General features: G+C 30.9%; 4 protein-coding genes and 1 long non-coding RNA gene across 7 annotated transcripts; 1 reads left to right on the forward strand and 4 right to left on the reverse strand.

The window, feature by feature from the left end:
- The first annotated feature begins 137 nt into the window (after positions 1-137).
- LOC135146300 (HORMA domain-containing protein 1-like) lies at positions 138-1,846 on the forward strand. Its single transcript, XM_064078459.1, has 7 exons — positions 138-389; positions 1,025-1,094; positions 1,194-1,245; positions 1,299-1,403; positions 1,461-1,483; positions 1,544-1,618; positions 1,671-1,846. The coding sequence occupies exons 1-7, from the start codon at positions 264-266 to the stop codon at positions 1,844-1,846; spliced, it is 627 nt and encodes a 208-aa protein (XP_063934529.1). The 5' UTR covers positions 138-263.
- Positions 1,847-2,154: 308 nt separating this feature from the next.
- Positions 2,155-3,467, reverse strand: LOC135146325 (uncharacterized). Its single transcript, XR_010283788.1, has 4 exons — positions 2,900-3,467; positions 2,446-2,846; positions 2,319-2,389; positions 2,155-2,235 (listed from the first exon to the last, which is right to left on the reverse strand). It is a non-coding gene; the product is annotated as an uncharacterized LOC135146325 (long non-coding RNA).
- A 107-nt stretch (positions 3,468-3,574) lies between these two features.
- LOC135146290 (elongation factor Tu-like) lies at positions 3,575-6,290 on the reverse strand. Its single transcript, XM_064078445.1, has 14 exons — positions 6,241-6,290; positions 5,974-6,018; positions 5,817-5,897; positions 5,620-5,760; positions 5,478-5,556; positions 5,260-5,331; positions 5,043-5,171; positions 4,871-4,986; positions 4,720-4,809; positions 4,307-4,372; positions 4,094-4,249; positions 3,927-4,036; positions 3,801-3,856; positions 3,575-3,734 (listed from the first exon to the last, which is right to left on the reverse strand). Exons 2-14 carry the CDS (start codon positions 6,007-6,009, stop codon positions 3,589-3,591), a joined length of 1,278 nt encoding a protein of 425 aa, XP_063934515.1. The 5' UTR covers positions 6,010-6,018; positions 6,241-6,290; the 3' UTR covers positions 3,575-3,588.
- A 2,205-nt stretch (positions 6,291-8,495) lies between these two features.
- LOC135146301 (guanine nucleotide-binding protein subunit beta-like protein 1) lies at positions 8,496-16,754 on the reverse strand. The gene is made up of 12 exons (XM_064078460.1): positions 16,682-16,754; positions 16,459-16,531; positions 16,351-16,411; positions 15,718-15,837; positions 14,399-14,484; positions 12,558-12,634; positions 12,182-12,248; positions 11,074-11,211; positions 10,937-11,022; positions 10,249-10,358; positions 9,203-9,315; positions 8,496-8,563 (listed from the first exon to the last, which is right to left on the reverse strand). The coding sequence occupies exons 2-12, from the start codon at positions 16,505-16,507 to the stop codon at positions 8,496-8,498; spliced, it is 975 nt and encodes a 324-aa protein (XP_063934530.1). The 5' UTR covers positions 16,508-16,531; positions 16,682-16,754.
- A 2,936-nt stretch (positions 16,755-19,690) lies between these two features.
- LOC135146316 (uncharacterized) lies at positions 19,691-22,895 on the reverse strand. Of its 3 annotated transcripts, XM_064078478.1 has the most exons (12): positions 22,836-22,895; positions 22,716-22,782; positions 22,584-22,662; positions 22,251-22,323; positions 22,108-22,198; positions 21,964-22,053; positions 21,812-21,910; positions 21,685-21,759; positions 21,513-21,635; positions 21,378-21,444; positions 19,958-21,328; positions 19,691-19,909 (listed from the first exon to the last, which is right to left on the reverse strand). In XM_064078478.1, the coding sequence occupies exons 1-12, from the start codon at positions 22,859-22,861 to the stop codon at positions 19,746-19,748; spliced, it is 2,325 nt and encodes a 774-aa protein (XP_063934548.1). In that variant the 5' UTR covers positions 22,862-22,895; the 3' UTR covers positions 19,691-19,745. The 3 variants fall into 3 exon arrangements, with proteins under 3 accessions (XP_063934548.1, XP_063934547.1, XP_063934546.1); XM_064078477.1 differs by having other exon boundaries at positions 19,691-21,328; positions 21,513-21,611; XM_064078476.1 differs by having other exon boundaries at positions 19,691-21,328.
- Between the last annotated feature and the right edge of the window lie 814 nt (positions 22,896-23,709).

Here is a 23,709-nt window from a genome sequence, read left to right on the forward strand (position 1 = left end):
ATTTAAACCTTATAACAAGAAAAGGATAAGTTTACAAAATATATATTTTTAAAAATTAATCTTTTCAATTACATATAACTTTTTACTTTGATTTCAACTCTACTTGAAGTTTTGTTATACCACTTGTAATAAAAAATAATTTAATTTTACGTTTTCAAAAAATTTTGAAAGTAAATAAACCGAATGATATTAATATAAACCCTATAACCTAAAATAATCTTAATTTTAAATAGATTGTCGAAAATCCAGAACTTCCAGAGCATATGGTGGAGTCCTACACCTTCAAGTTTGAATATAACCGAGAAGATCATGACAATATGACTAATTTTTCCGTGTGCCAAAACGATAATGAAAACCCTTTTTTCAGTAAAAATTTCAGTAAGGAGGAAGTAAGTTTGTTTATGCATTGGTTACTTTTAATGTTTCATTTTTTACTAAAAGGCATCTACAGAATTTAAATATAATTACTGTGTTTTTACCTTTAAAAGAAAGATATTTTTTATAATTTAATTATAATAATTATTTTTCTTTATTTTGTAATAAAAGCTTTTGTAAAATGTTTATTAACTCCCTATGAATTTATATTTAATAACAAAAAAAAATTAAAAAATTAATTTGATAATTATAGTTTATTAGTTACTTGAAAGTACTATAGCTTGCTCTCTTCTAGTTTCCCACATTGTTAAGTTATAAAACTATTTATTAAAAAAATAAAAATTTTCAAAAGCTTTCCTATAACGTAAAAAAAAAGTACTTATACTGAATATAAATAACTTTTAAGTACAACGTATTAATTAGTAACCACTAGTAACTTTATAATTAATAGCTCTTTTAATAAAGGTCAAACTTTCATAGACGGCTACAATTTGAAAACATATATGTGTCTTAAAAACTTTTAATTTTTTTATCACCCTTTAAGTACAGTAGAAAATTATCTAACCAAATAAATCAATGATATCAACGTTAAGTACGACTATTACTTCTAATTCAAGAGTAACTTTGTTTTTCCTTCACGGCTATAAAGATAAAATCCTCGACCATACAAATGCTGAGGTCGCTGTTAATGTTAAGCCAAACTCTTCCTCCCTTACCGAGTAATTCAGTAGAGCTTATATAGCTTATCGCAGTTCATAATATAGCTCTACGTTGCCTCAAATTTTATAATACTAATTTTTTATATATATTTAATAAAGTCAACCGATACTTGTCTATGTACTTATTTTATTACGACGAGTACACACCGAGGTGTATTTTTTATAATAATCATTTAACAAAAAAAATTAAATTTGTCATTTTAGTGACTACCAGCCAAAATACTTTAAGGATTGCCAGTTAACAACGAGCGCATTTGAAAAGCACGCGACAACCTTGAAGATTGGTGAAACTTATACCCCAAACTTTGGGTATCTCTCTTTGCCCATTTTTATAATATTTTAATAAATATTACATCTTCTTTCAAGGGTGAAACTTCGTTATGAAACAGGTCTATCAAATAAAAGTTGTACTTTCCTATTCTTTTTCCCTTTTAATTATTATAAATAAGACTATCAAACGGATAGCCCAAAGGATAGGGAATCTTTAGAAAGATTGAACAAAAAGGCTTTTGGAAACACCTCTGGTTTTTTTTTCTCATAAAACTTTCAGTGCTTTTTACTGATAATCTAGCAAAGAAATATCTTCCATTACCCGAGAAACAGAAGAGCTATCTTTTGTCGATAACGTAATGAATAAACCAAAAAAAAGTGCAGAGAATGTTTCTTCCCCGGAACCCTTAAGATTTAACAAATCCGCAAGACTTGCGGATTGTATATGCAAGACAACATCGGTATTTCTTTATGTTGCTTAAAGTCCTTAAAAAAAAGAAATTTAATTTTTAATTAAACTATGAAGCTCAGCGCGTCATGTAAATATTCTCACACAGCGCAGTCAACTTTGATAACTATATAATAGCAATAGTTATTATACTTGCTCTTAAAAAGTTGCGTTATTAATAACGTTTAAAAAAATTATATTTCTATAAAAGTTTTAGGGTTTATAAATTAATAAGTGAACAAGTAAAACTTTAAAAGTAAAATAAGGATATTATAACTTAGTAAACTATACCATATGGGAACAATTTCACTTTAATTGTTAAGTCACGAATAGTTCCATTCTTCTTATAGAAATAAAAGGTAAGATTAAGTCGCCCCGACCTCATACAAGTGGCAAACTACAATGAGCTTGTCAAAAAGCTACCTTTTGAAGATTATATATTAAAATGTAACGAAGCAGCCAAAGTAAAAAGCCTTAATTGCTAAGTAAAAACTAAGAACACTCACACTCAACTTTTCGGCTCAAATTTAAAACACCTTTAGCATTATTAGACACATAGACATAATATCATTCCCCGCTGAGATTGAAATTAGCATACAACTCAAGATAACATAAACTTTAATAAAGTGCGACGGGATAATGCTAGAATGTAAAGTTTGCAAAGTTCTTCAACATCCTGTTTGCTTGGGATTTACGGAAAATAGCATTCCCAATGGTACAAAGTCATAATTATTAGTGAGAATGTAAATAAATATATCTTTTGACAGAATATTCCTGCCTCCGGTGCACTGGTTCTAGGTATTTTTCAGTTTACTAGCGTTAAAGAACTTGTTCAATAAGTAAAACAAACAAAAGCGATGAGACGTCGCCCGTCTCTCATAGAGCGGAGGCCATATTTAAAAGAAGCCTTTTAATATTGAAAACTTGGAAAAATTCTTTTATAACAACAAACGAACTCAAGGAAGCTTTAGGGGGTGTTCGATTGTCCGTGGCTGCTGGGCTTGCAAGCAAATTAACCTCAAGCGGACTTCTTACTAAAAAAAATAAAACATTATTTACTATTGACATTGGAAGATTACTAACGCACTCCCAAATCTTATTGAAAAGAAATTTTCCAAGGCCCAAGGGATCACCAATTCATCCCAGTCAGATTTTCAAACGGGAGAAAGGTTATTAAGGTAGATACGTGGAAATATGAAGTCATTTTTCGTAAATATTTAATTACGATAATTTTTGCATTAAACTTTTAAACACTTAAGAGACGGTCAAAAGGTAGCCTGAATATTTTTTCTAACCATAGAAATAAATCCCCACCAAGTTGCCCCTCAAGTCAAATGAGTTTTATAAAACAGGGAAGCACGGGCGGCTCATCATGCAACAAAACTTCAAATAAGGCTTGCACTTCATGATATAATTGAAGTTATAATTTAATTTAACAGCGTTTTTATATAAATCCAGTTAAACTTTTGCAATTCTCAACAAGCACTTGAGCCAAAAATGGTAGAGTCAGACAGCGGAAGCGAAAAGACGGAGGATGAATTATGGTTGGGGAAAAGAAAAACTATGAAATATGCAGAACCTAAAATCCCAAAAAACCTAAAGTTAAGCGTCACTGAGAATTATTTAACGGTGTGATTTCAACAAGCAAAACAGTTAAAAAAATCATAAAGCCACACTGTCTGGGCTGTATGTTATAGAAATAAAATTATAACTACCAAAATATATAAATATATTATTTATTAACTACTAAATGCCACTGCAACCGTATATTAAGTATTAAGAAAGAATTTTAGAAACAACGCCGGTGCCGACGGTCAAATTTCCCTCACGCAATGTGAAACGGCTTCCCGCCTCCATGGGTAAAGGCAGGTGAAGAGAAATTTTTAACGTTGAATTGTCACCGGGCATAACCATTTCCTTTCCTGATTAATAAATAAGAACCCTAGTTTAAATTTTTTACTAAACACTAAAAAGAATAGATAATGTACCCTGCAGTAAATTAATAATGCATGGAGTGTTGGCAGTCCTAACAAAGAGTTGGGGGCTTCAAAAAAAAAGAGTGGAGGTCCATAAACACAATAGTAATAACAAAAGACAATAGCACGACAATTAACCTATATCTGCTGACAAAGGGAGTGTGACGTCCGCCTTCCTCTTTAGTCATAATATACGTCTCAGCCTCGAATTCTTTGATTTGCTTCATGGTGCCCGGTGCACAAACAATCTATGAATAGTGAACCAAATTTAGTTCTTTTAAGATACGCTCATGCTATATAAAAACCATCCCCCTTCTGATATCTTCATTTTTAATTCCTCGAAGAAGGCAGCCCACATTATCACCCGCTTGTGCTTCATTCAAAGTTTGGTGAAACATTTCTAAACCCACGGCGTTCGACTTGAAATCATGACCAAAGCCGAGTATCTGCACTTCTTCGCCCTTGCGTACAATAATCCAAAACTTTTCTCAAAAACTCAGCTATTATTATGTTATCACCATCTTTAAAGTACCACGCTCAATCTTTCCGGTAGCCACAGTTCCTCTGCCAGCAATGCTTACAACCTAAAAAATATCAGATTAATAAAAAAAATTACGCTAGTTACAAAGCCATGTGCTCGAAAGTAACTAGAATTTTTGAAAAAAAGAAAGAAGTGAGGTATAGCTTCAATCTTTATAAGTTTTAATAAAGAAAAAAACAATAACTAACAATAACTATAACATAGAGTAAATAAGTATAATCATAAGAAGTTATCATAGCAAAAGGAACAAAATTATTCGGAACATAACCAAAATCCAATAAAACAAAGGGAATAGTTTTAAGCAAGGTCAGGCTACTAGTACTACTACTTTAGAACTATTAATAATTCAATATTAAAAGTTTCTAATAACATATGTAAAAAGTTAGATACGCTTTCAATAGACATATAAAAAGGCTTTTCGAAATCACGAATGGGAGTGACAATGTGGTTGTCTACCACATCCAATAACTTTTTTATAGCCTAAACAGAAGCAGAAGATATATGATAATAAAAAAATAAACCACAAAACACAATTTCATACATTCTCGCCTAATTCTGGATTTCTATCCTCCAAAGCGCAGAGGGCAGAGCCAAAAACAAATGGCGTTTTTTCACCATCAAACTCGTAATAGCTTAACAGCTCTCGAAGTTCAATTTCTATTATAAAAAATATATATAAATAAAAGAATATATAAAATACAATGTAAATATACCTATTAACTCTAGTATCTCTTTATCTTCAACGATATCCACTTTGTTAATAAACACAACAATATCCCTGATACCAACTTGTGAAGCCAGGAGAAGATGCTCTTTAGTTTGGGGCATCTGGCCATCCGTGCCTTTTAATAACAGTCAATTAAAAAAAGCTCTAATTTGTAAATGTAATAAGAAAACTTTATTAGAAGATTATATTTCTATTAAAATAACCAGCAACAACTAAAATGGCACCATCCATTTGCGCAGCGCCAGTTATCATATTTTTAATGTAATCCGCATGGCCTTACAAAAAAAATATTTTCTTTATAAAGTTAAACTTCATAATAATAAAATTTAAAATTCCAAGATGACTTTTTATTGATATATTACATTTTTTTAATTAAAGTTGGCTACTAGTAAAAGTTGCCTTAAAAATATTGTATAATTACCGGGACAATCGACGTGTGAGTAATGTCGTTTTTCAGTTTCGTATTCAATATGAGCTGCAGATATAGTAATACCGCGGGCCTAATATGAGAAGTTGAGTAAATTCCCAAAGGTGACCTAAACGAGATTTTATGTAGGACTTACTCTTTCTTCTGGAGCTTTATCAATATCACCGTAACTCTTATAAGAGGCAAGGTTAGACTTGGATAAAATCTTCGTAATGGCAGCCGTCAAGGAGGTCTTACCGTGATCAACGTGTCCAATGGTCCCAATATTTACGTGAGGCTGCAAAGATTATTAGCATAATATTTGGAAGTAAAAAAAAGTTGTATAATTGTAACCTTATTGCGAATGAATGTGGCATATGTTCTATAAGACAATCCAACAAAGTTATAGTAGCGAGCTCGGAACAAAACTGAGATCTTAGTCAGTTACATCGTTAATAAATATAAAATCTTATAAATAAAAAAGTAAAGTTCAACAGAATTTTATAAATACTTTGTTCGTTCGAAGAATGCTTTGAAATACTCGCATCAGAATGAACTTGAAAAATTTATATGATTCATAAATTAGTTAATCAATAGTAATAAAGAATAAAATAGTATACAGATACAAGGTTCTAAATTTATAACACTTATATAAAAACTTTTATTCTATACTATTAAGCAACCAAAAACGTACAATTCCGTAATTTATATAATTTTGTAACTAAAAAGTTCCTTTAGAAAAAATAAAACTAACGATAACAGGGTCTCCTAAACTTACATTTTTAGTGGTAAGTAAGCATAACAAAATTAAATGTTACTAAGTAAACGGAATATAAGCTGATAAAATCGAACTTATAGGAAAGAAGACAGCAACTTCTGAAATATATAGCCACCGCGGTACATGTACAAATAACATGTATAGCTCACATGACTGGTAATCACAATAGGAAAACACTCCATCGTTTGAAATTACGCAACAGTTTTACCGTTATCTTTAAATTCAGAGCCTATAATGCGGTTGTTAATTCTGCAATGTTACTTAACCGACTAAACTAGTAAATTAGTAGAATTACATGACATAGTTAGTATTTAAAGTATGAAAATAACTTTACAAATTCCTTCTAGATATTAGGTAGATGAGAAACAGAAAAATACATTAAAAAAAGTTGTTACTCCCCTCTTACACTTTATATATGATCATCAATTATTAGCAAGTGCTAATAAGTCAGAGTAACTGTTTAAGAAATAAGGTAGCCCTCTACGTCTTCAAAATATTAAAAAAGTTTATATTTGAAGATAGTAAAAAAATTACAAAATTTTTTACAGCAACAAGGAAAACGATGAGACTGTTGGCGTTTACTAATTGAAATGGACCTGGGTACAAAATTTTTGTTAGACAAGTCAATATACTAGCTTAACTTATTTTATTTACTAAATTACCCTTGCGACCTTTAATAAGGCTTTAGAACAATTTTAATAAATCATTGAATTTGCACCAGATGAATATAAAATTTTGTTATGGTATAATAAAATAAAGCCTTTTTAAGAAGATTAGACTAACTGCATATATTCTGTTTAATTCCCAGCACGCCAAAAGTGGATGCCCTTATATTGTATCACCTCTAAGCAAGGAGAAGGCTACTTTACAGCTCAAAACATTTAATGTGTTTATATTAACAGAAATATTATTTTACATTATCATAATTATTACTATTTATATTCACTCTACTAATACCACGATTCTTACAATTGGCAACTGCGGTGAAATATGGTGTAAAAACCCTCGGGCTAACTAAATTGTTATAATGTGGTACTACAAAACCTTAATTTAAGATAGCGTAAAAATTAATGGATTTATAAATTTAAACGTACTGCCTACGAACATATAAAATCGATTAATAATAGGTGCTCAGTTGAATTTGGTAACATGCGCTTAACGCAGGCTTATTTCTTATATTATTACAAACTGTATAACAAATTAAAAGAAAAGTTTTTTGTTAGAAGTTAATTTATGTTTGCTCCCAAAAGGAAGAAAGAGGCTTTTTAGTAATCTTATCTTTTTTATATTAAATTTATTAAGCACTACGGTCTAGCACGTTATCTGTTAAATTGAGTTAGTAGGTCTTGCGCGCCTTTTAACGCTCCATTCTACAATTTAAGCACTGTGTGCTACTAGGAAGTCAGTTTGTTTGAGAGTTTTAAAAAAATCTTTACGAATTTTAGTTTTACTAAAAACATTGGAACTCGTCCAGCTACTGTTTGTAAACACCCCTTAAACAGGGCTGTACTATGGTGGTAATTTTTGAATTTGTTTACTTCAAAAAGAATCCTTTTGATTCCATATATAAAACGAGAAACATACTGCATCTGGCGAAGGCCCTTAAAAGGTTAAAAAGTTATAATGTAGACATCATGGGCATAGAGAGAGAGTTTTAAAATTATAAAATCAATTTATACTTCAACAAAGATTGGAGTAGAATATGAGGTGTCAGAAAAACTAAGTACGTAAAGAGAAGGGAAAGAAAAAAAAATATTTTTTTAAATTCTTGTTTTTAAGAAAAGGTATTGAATATATATAAAGCTGTGGTTTACATACCTTTTTAACAAAAAATAAGGTGAGAGTAAAAAAATTCTATGGAAGTTACTCTATAGATATCACTACAAATATGTATAAAAGGAATAGTAAAATATACTTTCTTAATCCCATATTAAGAAGAAAAGAATTGTATGCGTTGATTGCCATTTTTGTTAACTTTCTAATTATAAATATTTACCATAAATACTCTAGTAACTAGTTAAATCGCTTCTAGGTTAAAATTCACATATATTAAATTGATCACTCGATCGAACAATAAAACAAACAGTTCTCAAAAATATATTTAAAATTGTTTTGTGCAAAAAAAAGGGATTGTATTTCTTAATTTAAATATAAGTAGTAACGATTAGATTTTTTAAAAAAAAGGTTAAAGGCGAAAATCTGAGCCCTAACAAAAAAAATTTATAACATTAGTTTATTAATAATTTTTATTTGGGCTATGTGTCCGCATAAACGCTCCAGACGCTGATCGTTTTATCTCGAGACCCGCAGGCCATAGTCCATGCTAAAGTAGAAATAGCGAGTAATTAATAGTATGAAGCATAAATAATATATATAACCTTTAATATATATAAGAATATTAATTAAAAAATTTAAAAAAAAAAGTAAAATTACAAATCCGGGTCTGTGGTTAAATTTTTTTTAAAAAAATTTGTTAATAACTATATTTTACAATTTATATTAAAAAATACACGAGAAAAATTGTTTTCTTTATGTATTATAAAAGATAAACATTATTGGAAACACAATGGTTTACCATAAAAACAAAACGATTTTGGCGCGAACAAGGGCAGCGCAGTTTTCATCATGATGCCCAATCAGCACGCATATAAAGCGATATTAATGACTATTGGCCCGAACTTAATATAAAACATCGCTAGAGTATAACTCACTACTGCCTTATTTTTATAGTAAAATTTAAGCATAACACTATTGGCCTCCTTAAGAAAGATCTTATAGAAGACTAACCCTCACTATAATATAAGAAAAAGGGCCCCTCATTGAATTGCATCCGTTAAATATAGTAAAAACAGGATTTCTTTAAATAAAGAAGTTTAATTGACTGAAAACAAAAATGTTGCAGAAACGACATAAAAGTTGTTAAAAAAAGAATTTTTTATTGAGTGAATAAATAGTAGCCCACGTCGATTTGAACTATTCTGATTGGCCCTGGCAATATCGATGGAAGTTACGGCGCGCTCGTGGCGGGAAAGAACACACAAAGGCTTCATTTTTTTGAACCCAAACAATCTCACTCTGTACAAAATAATTATTTTGGTAAGGAATAAAGATATAATTTTAATGAAAAAATTAACTAATAGCTTGAATATATGGGGGGTGAGTAATATTATGAAAAGTAACAAAAAATTTGGCCTATCATTGCAACAACCAATTTTAGTACAAAATCTTTTATAAAAGTTGATCATTATAAAGAATATTAGTATTACTAAAGTCAAAGCGATGAGAACTGAGTTGTTTAGTATAGGGCTATAAAAATTATTTTTATTTTATTAATAAAGAAAATTAAAAGCGCTTATTAGAAAACCAGACCTTTTCGTATTAAGAAGAGTACAACAAAATATTTTTATAAATAATATGTTAAGAAACTCTTTCAAAATTTCAAAAGTTTTTTTGTGTTCTAAAGCTAAAACTTATTTTTATTATAATAACAAAGTAATCTATTAAACAGCTTGAATAGTAATAGCTTTTCCTAAACTTTATATTTTCGCGTATTTATTACCCATACAATAATGAGGCTATCTAGTAGATAATAAAAAACTTTACTTACTATAATTATAATACATAATTATCCCATTACTTTGCATAGATTACTATTTATCATATATTTATAAGTACTAATAACCTTTACTTACCATAAAATATATAAATAACCATATAAAAGTTACATGCCTTAATAAATAAATTATAGCATAAAACTGTTATTTTTATTTTCTAATATTAATATTATAAATCTGTGTTATGTTTATAGAAAGTTATATACTCTTCATGCATAACAAACTTTTTCTTTCAAGTATTAGTTATTTATAGTTTATTATTAGTATTTAGAAAGCAGTTTCCTTAACTCAATAATAATTTTTCATTAAAACTACGTTTTGTACTACTCAATATTATATATTATCACTTAATGGTTTGCTTTTTATTATTTAATATTATTTATAAAAAAGTTACTTTCCGTCGAAGCCGCCCACCGCAAAGTACTTCTGATCCTGGCGGATGCAAAGGCTACTCGCCCCAGAAGTTTTGAGTTGAACTTCGCCACGTGAGTCAAAAGAGTCAAACTTGGATTATAAAAAATAATAATAAAAATCCAAATACTACTTATTTATAACTATAATAACAAGTTTAGTTAAACCAAAAAGGAATCCACACTATTTTAAAATCGTGTGCTCGTAAATTCATTAAAACTCGATTAAAATTTTATTCACTAAAAAAAAAGGAATAAGGGGAAATGCATTTACATAACAATAATATAATGACGCATTTACCAATAACTTAAAACTTTATTCGTAAAAAAAATCCTAATAAAATATAGTAATATATAAAGAATATAATAAGAAAAAAAAGGGTACTAAATATTCGAGAAGAGAAGTTTAGCATTAAATAAATCAGTTTTTGAATATTAGCTACAAAAAATTTTAGTTTCTGCAATGAAATAGAGAAGAGCATTAAAAGAGTTGTAAAAACAAAATTCCTAAAAATGCGTACAGGCCTTATCACGCGCCCAATACTACTGAAAAAATAAAGTTTCAGAATTAATAAGTCTGAAACTTACATAATGCAAAGCTTACAGACTTATAAACAACCTCCAATAAAAAACAGTTTGCCAAAAAATTCATAATAATAATTGGTGATATACATTCTGATTCAAAGCAAATTTGACAACTTTCTTCCCACTGGCTCCGCTAAATCCAATACCATTGGCTGCTACATCCAAAGACATCACTATAAATATAGAATATAACTTGTACTAATATTATTATGATAAAGTTATACCGGGAGAATCGTAATAACGAGCTCGATGCAAAATTTTGCGAGTTTTCAAGCACCATAAAACTACCGAGCCGTCTTCATATCCCGCAAAGGCAAAGTGTTGAGCTCCCAAAGACAACAGTCTGCAAGCCATGCATATTCCTCAACAAAAAAATAAGCCAGTAAACTTTTTATAAACCAATGAAATATTACAACCAATAAATATAGTCATAAATAATTAAATATATTTTTATTAACTTTTTTTTTAAACATGACGTTGTGTCTATTATATAAACTTCTATACAGTAATATATTATATTATTATTATTATTATTATTATTATTATTATTATTATTATTATTATTATTATTATTATTATTATTATTATAAGCACATCAATATATTTAGCTAAGAATCAAAAGAGCTCCATGACATCGCAGTGCTCCCTGCAAATGCAGCGCATCCTTTAAATAGTGTTAAAAAACTTTTATTAGTTCTTAAAAGTCGTAGCTCAGCTTACTAATAATTTTCTCTATAAAATATAATAATTATTATAATTTTTTACTTTTATTATTATTTTGTTTTATTAATAGGAAAAAATAGTGAGAGCACGACCGTTTCATACTATAGTAAAGTAAGAAAAACATGCGAAAGTTAAATTCGCTTGTCAACTATATATTAATAGTAAAATAAAAGCAATACAGTCTATATAAAGTTGAAAAAGTTGGAGTATGCAAACTACAGAACAACCTTACCAGTCAAGCAAGAGATATGCAACAAATAAAGTCCCTTAAAAAGAAACACTCCAAAAATAAATAATTACAAGCTAACTACCTTTTTGCCAACCTTATAATAAACTTTTTTTAGTTAACCGTTTAAAAAATCTGTATTTTTGCTGATATTAATACTACAATAAAACTTCTCTTTAGTGAACATATACATTCGCGTTAGGAGGTACACAAATAGAGTGTAAAACTTTAAAAGAAAAGCAAAATGGAGGAAAATAAGCTTTAAAAAAAAAATCCTTTCGAAGTATTTTTTATATCACAATTTCAGTTTCTTTTGTCTTTAAAAAAAAAGGAAACTTTAAGTGTTGCCTAAAATAAAAAAATAATATATAAAAATTTAAGACCAAATTTTTCTTTTTCACTTTTTAAAATGCATAGAGGCTCGCGTTGTTGCAAATCCCACAACTGAAGCTGTAGAAAATAATAATTATTTAGTTTATAGGATATTAGAATAAGCAAATTATAAAAAAAATTTATAAAAAATATATTAAACATAATAATATATAAATAAGAAAGTAAAATTAATGATAATGTCCAACAAGTAAGTAGAGTAAAAAGTAGTTCACCACGAGCATAACAAATATTATAAAACTAATAAAAACCATATAAAAATAATAAAAGCAAAAATTATTCATAGAAATTCTTTTCTTATGCAGTTTGTAACAGAATATTTGTAGGTGCCGATTATAAAAACTATTTTCTACATATAATAATTAGTACCGAATGTGGGTTTTCTGCGGGAAGAATCATCCAGTTGTTTTCACTGTCTACATCCATTTCGCAAAAAGTATAACTTCCTAAAAAGAAATGTACACGTATTATATATCACAGATATTGAAATATTGAAAGAGGTTGGTCTACAAAAACTCTTTAGAGTTATTTCTTATAAGATTCTAATTTTTTTTTTTTCATAAATAAATTTGCATATAGAGATGAATGAAAAGTAATGAATATACTTTTCATCTTCTATAATATATATATTCGCTTTATTAGAATTTTATAGCCAAAGAGAGATGTATAAAACTTGGTTATTTCTAAAAAAATAGTTCCACGATTTCTATACTTACAACTAACTTTCACTAATATAAAAGCACAGTACATTGAAAAAAGACTTTTTTAATAGCCATTGTTTTTTGCTTGTGTAAAAACTGTACATTTTTGCTTCGTTTCTAAAAGAAGTTGCGTTAGTTTTGCATTTCCTTAAAATAAAAGTTTAGTAATAAAAACTAATAACTAATTTTTCACCAAGTTAAAGCAAAAGAATAGCTTTCCAACGAATTAATATTCTCTTCCATTTCTAATTACTTATAAAAAACGATCTTTTTCATATTTTCAAAGGAAATATATATCAAGAAATTTGTTTTCCATATAACTTTTTACTTGTACAAAAAACTCTCAAATTTAGTTAATTGGAAGTTCTAATAAAATAAAAGTCCCTAACCAGTAAGAGTTGCAAAAAGAAAACAGGATGAGTGTTAAAATATAAAATAAGCAAAACAGTGTGCAAGTTAACAGATATAATACGAAAAAGCATTATAAAAGTATTTCAATAAACATTTCTTGCTAAGAAAGTAAATAGAATAGAACCCAAAGTTGTCTTATCTACTCTGTAAGATGTGCTTAGATAAGCTTGCAACAAATATAATAAACAATAAAAGTTTGTAAAGTACGACGAATTGTTAAGCAAAAAAGAAGTTCTTAACTAATATATGAAAAAAAAATTTTAGTATGCAAACGAAGTGCTTTAAAATATTATAAACAAAAATGATTTTTCTGTAAAAATAGAGAAGGTGCCTTCACAATTTTCTTCGGATGTAATTTTTTTTATAAAAATATTTATAAATTATCCATTTTTTATTTATAATTCTAAAATAATGAATTTTATATATTTCTTATCATTAAATAAAAATTTTTATATTCTATTTCTGCAATTATTCACAAGCAAAACCATGCCCCTCAGTTTTTACTAATAAACGTAAATTTGCGGATTTTACTAGTTTTCTGCGGGAAGTTTATGTTAAACTTACTGAAAAAAATACTAGATATCGGCAAAAAAAAACTTAACGTATTTATAAATATGAAGAGTAGAGCTTCTGAGAATCAGTCGAAAGCTCGACATTAAGTGGCGGTAAGCATTACATATATATAATTATTATTATACTTTAACGTGTATTTTATTAGTTATTATTACTATAAATTCAAATTCTATATTTTATATATCCTATATTATTATTATTACTATTATTATAATAATCCATTTAGAACATAATCTTAAGTTCAGAGTTAAATCTTTCAGAAAATAGTAATAATTTTTAATTAACTTAAAAAGTTTAACTAAATACTAACTAAAAAAAAAATTCAGAACCGGCCTCGCGGCGGTATAAATTTTTCTTATTAAATTTATAACAAATAAATAGTTGCGACTACAGCACTACTTTATTTTTATAATAATAGATACACAAGGTAATATAAATAAAATAAAATTGCAAAAGAAAATATCAAAAGAGTTTGTAAAAATCTTTTTTTGATTTTTTTTAAAAATTAATTTGAAAAATTAGGACCTGCTTGAAAAGTACAAAGCGGTGAATTTATTTCAAAAGTGCTTGAAGTCAAATCCATTAACTTTACTTTTTGATCTCTTCCTTGACTTCAAAAATAATAAGAATTTTATATTAAGTAATAAAAAGATATAAATTATATTAACAAAAAAGACAGAAAATAATTTAAAAGTAAAAAGTAAATTCTTATAAAAAGCAGATTTCTAATAATCACAAACACAAGTAACTAGTAAAAAAGCAAATTAAAATCTAAAAAAATTATAAGTTTTATTATTTTCTTAATTAAAAAGCGATAACGGAAAAAAAAACTAAAAGATTTTATAGTTAAAACTAAATTATTAAAAAAAAGTCAATATTAAGAAAGTAGTTATATAGCAAAAAAAGTAATTTCAATATAAATATAATAAAATATCATAAGTAATAGGATACTATAAAGAAGTGAACATCTACACTTCCAGAATATAAAAAGGAAACAAAATATTACTACTGTTTAAAAATTGAAATTACGAAAGCTCTACTATAAAAAAAACCAAATAAGTAAAAACTTTTCTAAAACTAGAAAAAGTAGTTTATAAAAAAAAATTCAAAAGTTAGAAGTAAAGTTTTTAAGAAATATTTAAAATAAAATCCCAAGTACTGAAAAAAAATTTAGCATCTCTTAATAAAATAAAATAATTTAAATTGCGTTTAATTAATACTCAAGAGTTATAAAAGTTAAACAAAATCAAAAAAAAGTAGAAAACACCATCAGAACAGGCGATTTAAAAAAAAATTAAAAAAATTTTTTAAACAATAAAGTTTGAATCAAAGTAAACGAAAGATAATAAAAACTGTTGAACTTTTTATTGTAACTGGTATATAAACAATTCAGCTAAAATAATAACCGGTTTCTATAGTGTTTACAAAGGTAAATATATATTTATAAGTCAAATTTACCAGCAAATTATAAAATTAGTTAATTTTTCCATATAGACATTTAATATTAATAATTTAACTGTACGTCATACTTTTTAAAAGCTAAATTTTAAATTAAAAAAAACTTTTGAATTTAATGATATTGATTATAAAAAATTAAAGCTAATTATAAAAAGTAAATTCACTAACTCTTGAAAAATATAAAATTAAAATGATTAAAAGTAAAATAATGTAAATAAAATCGGCAGAATTGAAGGGCTTTATACTTTTTAATATAATAAATAGAAGGATAGCCAAATATAATTATTAAAAGAAAAATAAAAAAAGAAAATATTTATGTAAATTTTAATTAATAATTTAAAAAAAGGAAAAAAAAAATAGTCCACATAAAAAAAATTAGAGGTTACGTCAAAATTTGATTGTTCTTGAAATTCTTTACGGATATAATATGATCATGGAGTAAACTTGCGCGAGAAACAAGCCGACGACTTTCCAAAGACCATAAACTTAAATTTCCACCTACATCTCTATGTTTATGATTATTTAAATATATTAATAAATATAAAAAGTAAAAAAAAAAAGTCTATTAAAAGAGAGATCTATTTAAAGCATATGTTTCGCTTAGTAAAAAAATAACTAGTTTAATTATATACAAATCTCCTGGTACCAAGAATTTTATAAATATTTTATAAAGTTCTAAAAATTTAGAATAGAAGCTTTATAATTAAATAATAGTTAAATTTAAATATATATAATATAATATAATAGTACCAATTATAACGATCTTAGAAAAGAGTTATATAATAATACTAATAAAATTAATTCTCTGTTGTAAGTTTTCGTTTTAAGGAATTTGCTTTGCGAAGCTTAGTCTTTACAAAATATTAAAACAATAGCAAAAAATTTTAGTCTACGACAAAATATATTAAAAAAGCGTTAACGCAAAACTTGTCTTTTAAAGAGTTTATTTTTAGATAAAGAACTAATTTTTTCAGGTAAATTACAGTTTTAAATCTTGAATACTTAATAAACAATTTTACCCCACCACAAGGTGCGAAGTACCGCTTAAAAAACCAAGACTTGTTATTTCAAATCTATGACCTTATATTATAGTTAATAGATCAAAAACATGGACATTGACAAACTACCTCTAAGAATAAAGTCAGCATCTGGGCAAATATTGTTCCTGGGGTTCATAAAATTTGTTTACGTATTTAGCTCCTTTATATATATTATTTCTTGTATAAAATTATTATAATGGAAATTAAATCTTAGTAGCTTAACTTTATAAAAATTTATTATTAATAATTTTTATTAACAGAAATTCACGTCTGTTAACTGCAGCACAAATGACTTACTTAAGTTATTTACCTTACTACAAGCGCCTCTCTATAACTTTCAACTGCAAAGTGTACAAAATATAAGTCTGGAGGAATATTAATTTAAATAATAAAAAACATATTTTTAATATATAAGGCAATTATCAAATTTTAAAACAACAATCCCTAGCTTATAGCGATTAAAGCTTTTAGACAGAACTAACACCGTCACCCAGATTTGCCACTATACGCACGAAGTTGTCTCTCATGGTCTGTCACACTTTAGTAAAAAGGTAACATATAAGAACCAAAAGAGAAAAACTAAAATAGAATCTTAAAGTGTATTTTCTATTTTATTAATAGTGATTTACGCAGTTACTCTGTAAAACCGAAAAGGAATTACTTAATTCTTTCTAATAATTTGTATTTATTTGTGCTTGACACGTTATAAATTCCGCGAGTTTTTTTATCATGGTTTGGTAGAATAAAGCTTACAAAAGAAGAATGTGCTTCTCGCGCATGCCTCCTCTATAGCTGGGTTAGTGGCACTTTAAGAAATAGGAGTTTGGAGTCGTTTTAGCAGAAAATCTTAGTGTACTCTTTCCTAGTAGGCAAGTCTTGAACGCACAATTTATTTTTAATTGCTTTTTTAATCCCCCACTGCCGGCCACAGGGTGTGGTAAACATCCCCATGTAGAGCTCTAAGTGGTAACGCAGTTGTGCGACACTTTTAGACGACATGCAAACCAGCCAGTTTGAGTGCAATGCATAAGAGAGGATTATTTACAGGGATGGGACTGTCTCCCATGTACAATGCGAAAATAGGGTGATAGCAGAGAGCTTTGCGAAACCTCGGCTGTCAGGTCGATTGTTTATTATACTTGTCGTGTGAATTAATACCCCAACAATGATCTCCTGTAACTCTAATCATTATTATTTAACAGCAACACCATATTACGACAACCTTAACAATTCTGACTACGAATCTGTCAACTAGGACCTAGAGTGTGGAGGGCCTATAATTCGTTTGTTATGTTATAAGAGTCAAAACACGTCACCACAGCTGTGTACTATTTTAGAGCGCAGAAGAAATCTAAGTAAGAAATAGATGGCAGTAGTTGCTGTACGTAATAAAGTAATAGGTAAAAGAATTGGTGCAAGCTATCAGCGAAATCGTTCTCAGCGTCAACGTCTGCAGATTTTGCAACTTCTTAAGGTACCGCCGGTCCCGACTCCTACCAGCGGGCGGAGGCAATGTATTCCAGCTAAGCGAAGCATTTCAAAAAACTTCCGATATCACGGCTAGCTCTGCAGGGATTTTAGGTAGATAAGAGCCCATGTCCGTGAACGCAGCTTATAAGCTTTTAGCACACCACTTTCGCTTACCATTTTATAGCCTTCCTCATGTTTGACCTAAATCCTTATTGTGCAGATGTCAACTGCAGACAGTCAGCATGAAACAGTTGACAACCAACCCGAACTACCACATTCTCGATACCTACGACTAAGGCTTTCTGATAGCTCAACTTTACAAGACCCAACGCGAATGAAGGAGGCTGGGAATGAGAGATGTGCTAGATTTATGCCGTTTTAAAAGGTAATTCTACTCTCATTGGAATTCAGAAAACCTTTGCCGAACACCTACTGCTCTCGGTTGCATTGGACGAGGGAAGAAGAAATCAAAGTCATTATTTCTGTCCTTTATCACTAGAATCATACGTACCAAGTTGCTTAAGATGACACTCCACACGCTTCCGGAACTGGTAGAACTCTGCTTTGTTTACGTCGCTAGCTTTGACTTCAGTGATCCACAACACTGCAACGTTGAAATTAAATTTTGTGCAACACCCCATTACCTACTTATCCGCGGGTGCCGGCTCTCATTCGAGCGATTACGGTTTTGCCAAGGAGAAACTGAAGTTAAACTGGCCTTGGAAAACGAGGGCTGCTTGAGGTCATATTGTAAAGGCCGCACCTGGCAACCACAAAAAAATTAGGGCGAAGAGTCAAAGCCCTACAGGGCGAAGGGCATGTGGATATGATGGCAATAATATGGTTAGACCTAAAGCCTCAGCTGTCGGTAGCTTCATTCATTTGTGCTGGGGCCTTATAGATGCAATGGAAATGGCGCCTCTACTATCAAAGACACCTGCTTAGTGAATACCAACCCATACCTCTCGTAGGCCAGCGCCAAAGCGGTCGTTGATGGACGTAATACCTTATTAAGGTTCAGATTTAGATTACGGCAAGGATGTGCAAAGACTCAGCGGTCTCTCTTTTAGGTGTCGTAGACGACCAAAGCCTCTAATTACAACAAAACAACGGTTGCTGTTTTCCTTAAAGTAGAGAAAGCCTACAAGCGTAGGGTGAAGGTCCTCACCATAAACTGCAAGCCCTAGCCGTATTTACCGGCTGCGTATTAAGCGCGCGAGTAGGCGCTGCTTTGTCGCTACTACGGATAAATGGAAGCAGGGGTGCTTAGTTGTTTGCTCTTTATTCTCGGCTACTTTCACCGGCGTTTGCTCGCACGTGGCCCACCTTATACGCCGAAGTTAAGTTGGTTTGCTCGTAACCAAGATCGCGGTCTACTACACGGGCATTTTCAACACTACTCCGACGTGCTTACCGGCTGAGCTTTCGATGGGGCTTCATCATCGTAGTGAGATTTAACAATTCTCATTACGAAACAACAAACGGCGTACCGGCAACGATGCCGTATTGCACCAAATAACGGGTCACAAAAAAACTAACATAACGTTGACGGCTCCCATATTTGGCATGAAAGGAGACTAACAAGTTAACAGCACACACCCGTTTATCACTGCAAGATCTCTTTTGTGTTAACGAATAGGCAGAGTAGAACTTAATATACTAAAAAAAAATGAAGTAATTTACCAATATTGAGTTATCAGCAAATAAATTATTTTTTGAATTTATAAAGCGTTATAAAACCCATGAAAAACAAATTGCTATAGTTTCGCCTATTTTTTTTGTTAATAACAATTAAATATACTTTATTAAAATACTTCCGCTCTCTATTTATTATATGTGGGACGTTCTCAGAATATATTACTTATATTAGAAGAAAAGGAAAACAAGTATAAAATGTAAATTTACTATCTAGGGTATGTCCCTACTTGAAGATTACCCCGTGGAGGCTGCTGGTAAGTGTTATTGGTTGTGTTATAGGAGGTGTTATAATTTACCCCACCACTAAAAGTGGTATTCGGGGTGTTATAAGGCACAGAAAGTGGATTCCCAGAAATTCCAATAGACTTGGCTGCAAAACTAGTTGAGTTAGTATTAGTATATATATTACTAATGGTACCGTTTGCAAAGGTAGTTGGCGGTCCAGGTCGATAACTATAGTTAAAAGTGCTATTTGTAATAGAGGTGTTTAGATTACTGCCAGCGTCCTGCCCATAAGCACCAGAGGCTACATTGCTTAGAGTGCCCCCGTAGTAGTTACCACCACCATAACTACCGCCACTACCGCCCACCGAAAGATTATTAGGCGGCACATATATGGAAGAAATGTTAGGCCCACGGTTTTGAGAAGGACCAGCACCCAAAGGGCTAATAGATTGATAAGCGTTATCATAATATGGTCCGCGCGGACGAGTAGAAACGTCTTCGTTAGGTTTGCATGCAGGCGTGTTGGTACGAAAAGGGACGTATACGTTACTAGAAACCCGTGGATAACCAGCTGCAGGAGGAGCGCAGAATCCTTTAGGGGGTACATACGAAGATGCACGAGGTCGAGCGGAAAGGTTGGTTTGAGTAATAGGCTTGGTAAAAGAAGTCGAATAAGCCCCACCATGAGAATATTGAGCACCTCCAGGCTTCGCAGTATGGGCGGAAAAATTTTCAGTAGTCGCTTTCTTATGTTGATTTGACGTCGTTCTGTACGAAATTGCATCACCGCCATAAATAATACTGTCTTCGCTGGCATTACTCATCTGGTTTATGTTACTAGAGAAGCTCCCAGCATCAGTTCCCGTAGGGACATATAAGCGATTATTACTGGCTTTATTAGTACTTCTTTCCGAGGTTGGAGGAGGCTGAGGGTACTGGAACCGAGGGCTAGGAACAGAAAATTCTGGTCGAACTCTGGACGTACTCCCTTTAAACACCCCAATTCGGCGCTTTTTGGGGTCATAACCTTCAGAAGCGCGTCTTCTCTTCTTTATACCGCCAAAAGGAGCAGCGGAGGTGGGATGAGGAGGTCGTAGCTTGAACTCCATCTTCGAACGTGGTGCATAAGGGGGTCCATAGTCCCCACGGGGAACAAATTTCGACGAGAATTGCGGCGGAAGCGGGGCACGCGTCCGGACGGGAGAGCGATGCCGCCTCGGTGCGGGTGCTTCTCTACGCGGGGGAGCAAAGACGGAAAAGCGACCACTGTTACGTCGGCTTCTGGCCCTTAATGACGGTTCGCCCCTCCGAAGACGTTCTCGAACTCGATCTCGCGGGCGAAAAACTGCGCGTTCCCGCTCCCTTTCTCTATTTCTAAAACGTTCTCTATCTCTTTCCCTTATTCTGTTCTTAATTCTATCTCTACTGTGCCGAAAATCATTAAAATGGGGACTCTGTCCGCGTCTGCCAAGTGGACGAATGGGCTTGTCTAATTTAAACTCGGTAGGATGTATAATCTTTTTGTTAATTTGATAAACACCGCTTCGGGCAACCTCCCAGTCACCTGCAAGCGTAATGATCAACTATTATGACTAAAAAAAAGGTATACGTACCGGAGGGGCAATAAGCGCCGATAAAAGGAAATGAGACCTCCACCAGACGACTGGAAGAGTCGCATTGCTAACGGTTAATAAGAAAAAATGTAATAAATGTTCTTAGAAGTTGCGTATATTGGCATGCACACGCACATGGCCGAAATGCCCAAAGCGAGAGCAGATGTAACACCAGGGGTTGCTGTTGATCTCCATGCCCTCGACAAGTGCGCCAGACTGGATGGTGCTATGGAACTGCCTCCAGATATCAGGGCATAACTATCAGAATAGTCGGAGCGAGGACAAGAATGCCAAGCCGACAATAAACCTTAGCCACGTGCCCATAAGTCGAGCATCGGTCGCACCGAAGATCTCTTCGAAATAAATGCTTATTGGGACAGTTCTATTGGAAGACCATTACCACCTAAATGATGAACACCGAAAGAGCGAAATACCATATTTCCATGACCGGGGGTAAAGCACAGACTGCACGTTTCTTCTATGCATTTACCGTGCCGGTGACCAGAAAATCCGCAACGGACACAAATTGCTTTCTTGTAGTGTACAATAGAAGTATAACAAATAGGAAACAAGGAATACAGACTACCTCAGGGTTGGGGCAATTGATTCCAAGATGGCCCTTTTCTAGACATATAAAACACGTCTTACCTTCATCTTGGACGTAATAACGTTTATTCTTGTTATAAAAAGTAAGTATATAGTAGTAAAAAAATTAAAGCTTTCAAGTTACATGAACTAGATTGTCCTCTTCGGTAATAATCCAATCCGGATCCTCATCGGGAATAACATCAATAAAGCCGGATAGTGAGTCAGCTTCAGTACTATAAAATAATAGTTACATGTTTGATTTCCAAATATGTAGTATTTAAAGACGTTTTCTCCTCTAAAACAGAGTTGTCAGTGTTAAGGTTTTCTGCAATGGCAAGAGAATTATCATCTTTTAATTCTGCCGATATAAATATTAAAAAACAATAATAAAAAAAAATAAGTGTGTCGAATAGAGAAGCAACATATTTCAACCACCACCAAATAATAAATAGAAGAGCAGCATATAAAGAGTGAAAAATAAATATATAATAATAGAGCTGTAGCAAATTTAAAAAGTATTAGAGGAGTTAGAGTTTACTCACACTTGTTAAAACTAAAATTTTTTTGAAAATTTATTTAAGTTAAACGAATAATAGCTTAACAATTGATAAGCCTTACCTTCTTCATTCAAATCCTTCTCATATTCAAAATTTTCTTCTTTACTCTGAAAAGAAATTAAACTTGTTTTTTCAACTTCCTAGTAGAGCTTTTGTAACTAAAAAAAAGCAAAGGATTCATTATTAATATAACCTCTTTGTCTATGAGTTTGGGAGAACTAACAATATGAGAATTTTCATAGTCAATACCAGTAAGGCTGCTATGGACAGAGACTAAGTAAGAGCAAACTTTTTAACGAAAAGAAAAAAAAACCTATTTTGCCCAATTCCTTCTTCCATTAAAATTTAAGACTAAGACCACTTTAACAATTTTATACTACAATAAAATTATATTAAAAATAAAAAAAAATTAATATTATTAAACAATAAATAACAATAAAATAATAAAAAGGGCACAAAAATATATCACTTTATGAATATATAAGATAGAACAAATATTGACCACAAATCAATAAGGTAAATAGAAAGGTAAGTTTCATTAGTAATAAAAAAACTCTAAAAAAGAAGAAGACTTTTTTAATAATATAATTAACAATTAGATAAGGACAAAAATTAGTGCGCAACCGTTATTACGCAAAATATTTTCTAAGTAACACCAATGAACAAAAACAATGTATGTCTCTGTGCTCCGCTGCTCGTGGTCGCTGTTGCCCTCAAAACGACTAGCGCAGGGGCAACTAAATTTAGATGTGAAGCACGTGGGCACATTAAAAAAATCAAAACCAGACCCTTCCGTTTCCCACTGTAAAAGATCTAATATTTACTTCTAATAATTCCTCAGAATACACAGCTTAATTCAGTTACAGAGACCAATAAAACCATCATTTTATAAAGTTAAACAATTAGCACTTCTTTTATTGGCACTCAACTTGTTTGTTGAGACTGAGTGAGAATTTGATACCTTATCAAATGACTCTAGCCCCCTAAGACGGTCGTCCAATAAAGGCGAAATAAGAATGGTTACGACTATATGTACGTCAACTACACTGGTCTTTTAAAGAAATTACCTTTTGCCTTTATTCTCTTGCTTTTCCTAGTTTATAGTAAAGCAAATTTTTTAGATTATTATTTGAAAATACAGATAGCGAGACTCCTTTTAACAAACTGTAGAATTACGTATAACGCTT

This window comes from Zophobas morio, unplaced genomic scaffold (assembly GCF_036711695.1).
Source record: "Zophobas morio isolate AGI-343-1 ecotype UQ-CSIRO unplaced genomic scaffold, CSIRO_AGI_Zmor_V1 ptg000222l, whole genome shotgun sequence".
Taxonomy (NCBI): Eukaryota; Metazoa; Arthropoda; class Insecta; order Coleoptera; family Tenebrionidae; genus Zophobas; species Zophobas morio.

Coding starts and splice junctions, on each gene's coding strand:
- LOC135146300 (XM_064078459.1), top strand. CDS start 264: ATGGTGGAGTCCTACACCTTCAAGTTTGAATATAACCGAGAAGATCAT. Junction 1,246..1,298: donor TACGACGAGTACACACCGAG/GTGTATTTTTTA, acceptor TTGTCATTTTAG/TGACTACCAGCCAAAATACT. Junction 1,484..1,543: donor GAAACTTCGTTATGAAACAG/GTCTATCAAATA, acceptor ATTATAAATAAG/ACTATCAAACGGATAGCCCA.
- LOC135146290 (XM_064078445.1), bottom strand. CDS start 6,009: ATGCGAGTATTTCAAAGCATTCTTCGAACGAACAAA. Junction 5,898..5,973: donor GCATTCTTCGAACGAACAAA/GTATTTATAAAA, acceptor TAACTGACTAAG/ATCTCAGTTTTGTTCCGAGC. Junction 4,987..5,042: donor AGAGATACTAGAGTTAATAG/GTATATTTACAT, acceptor TTTTTATAATAG/AAATTGAACTTCGAGAGCTG.
- LOC135146301 (XM_064078460.1), bottom strand. CDS start 16,507: ATGAACCCCAGGAACAATATTTGCCCAGATGCTGACTTTATTCTTAGA. Junction 12,249..12,557: donor CCGCAGAAAACCCACATTCG/GTACTAATTATT, acceptor TATTTTCTACAG/CTTCAGTTGTGGGATTTGCA. Junction 11,023..11,073: donor TCGTTATTACGATTCTCCCG/GTATAACTTTAT, acceptor CTATATTTATAG/TGATGTCTTTGGATGTAGCA.
- LOC135146316 (XM_064078476.1), bottom strand. CDS start 22,861: ATGGAAGAAGGAATTGGGCAAAATAG. Junction 22,199..22,250: donor TCTGTTTTAGAGGAGAAAAC/GTCTTTAAATAC, acceptor ATTATTTTATAG/TACTGAAGCTGACTCACTAT. Junction 21,445..21,512: donor GCTTTGGGCATTTCGGCCAT/GTGCGTGTGCAT, acceptor ATTAACCGTTAG/CAATGCGACTCTTCCAGTCG.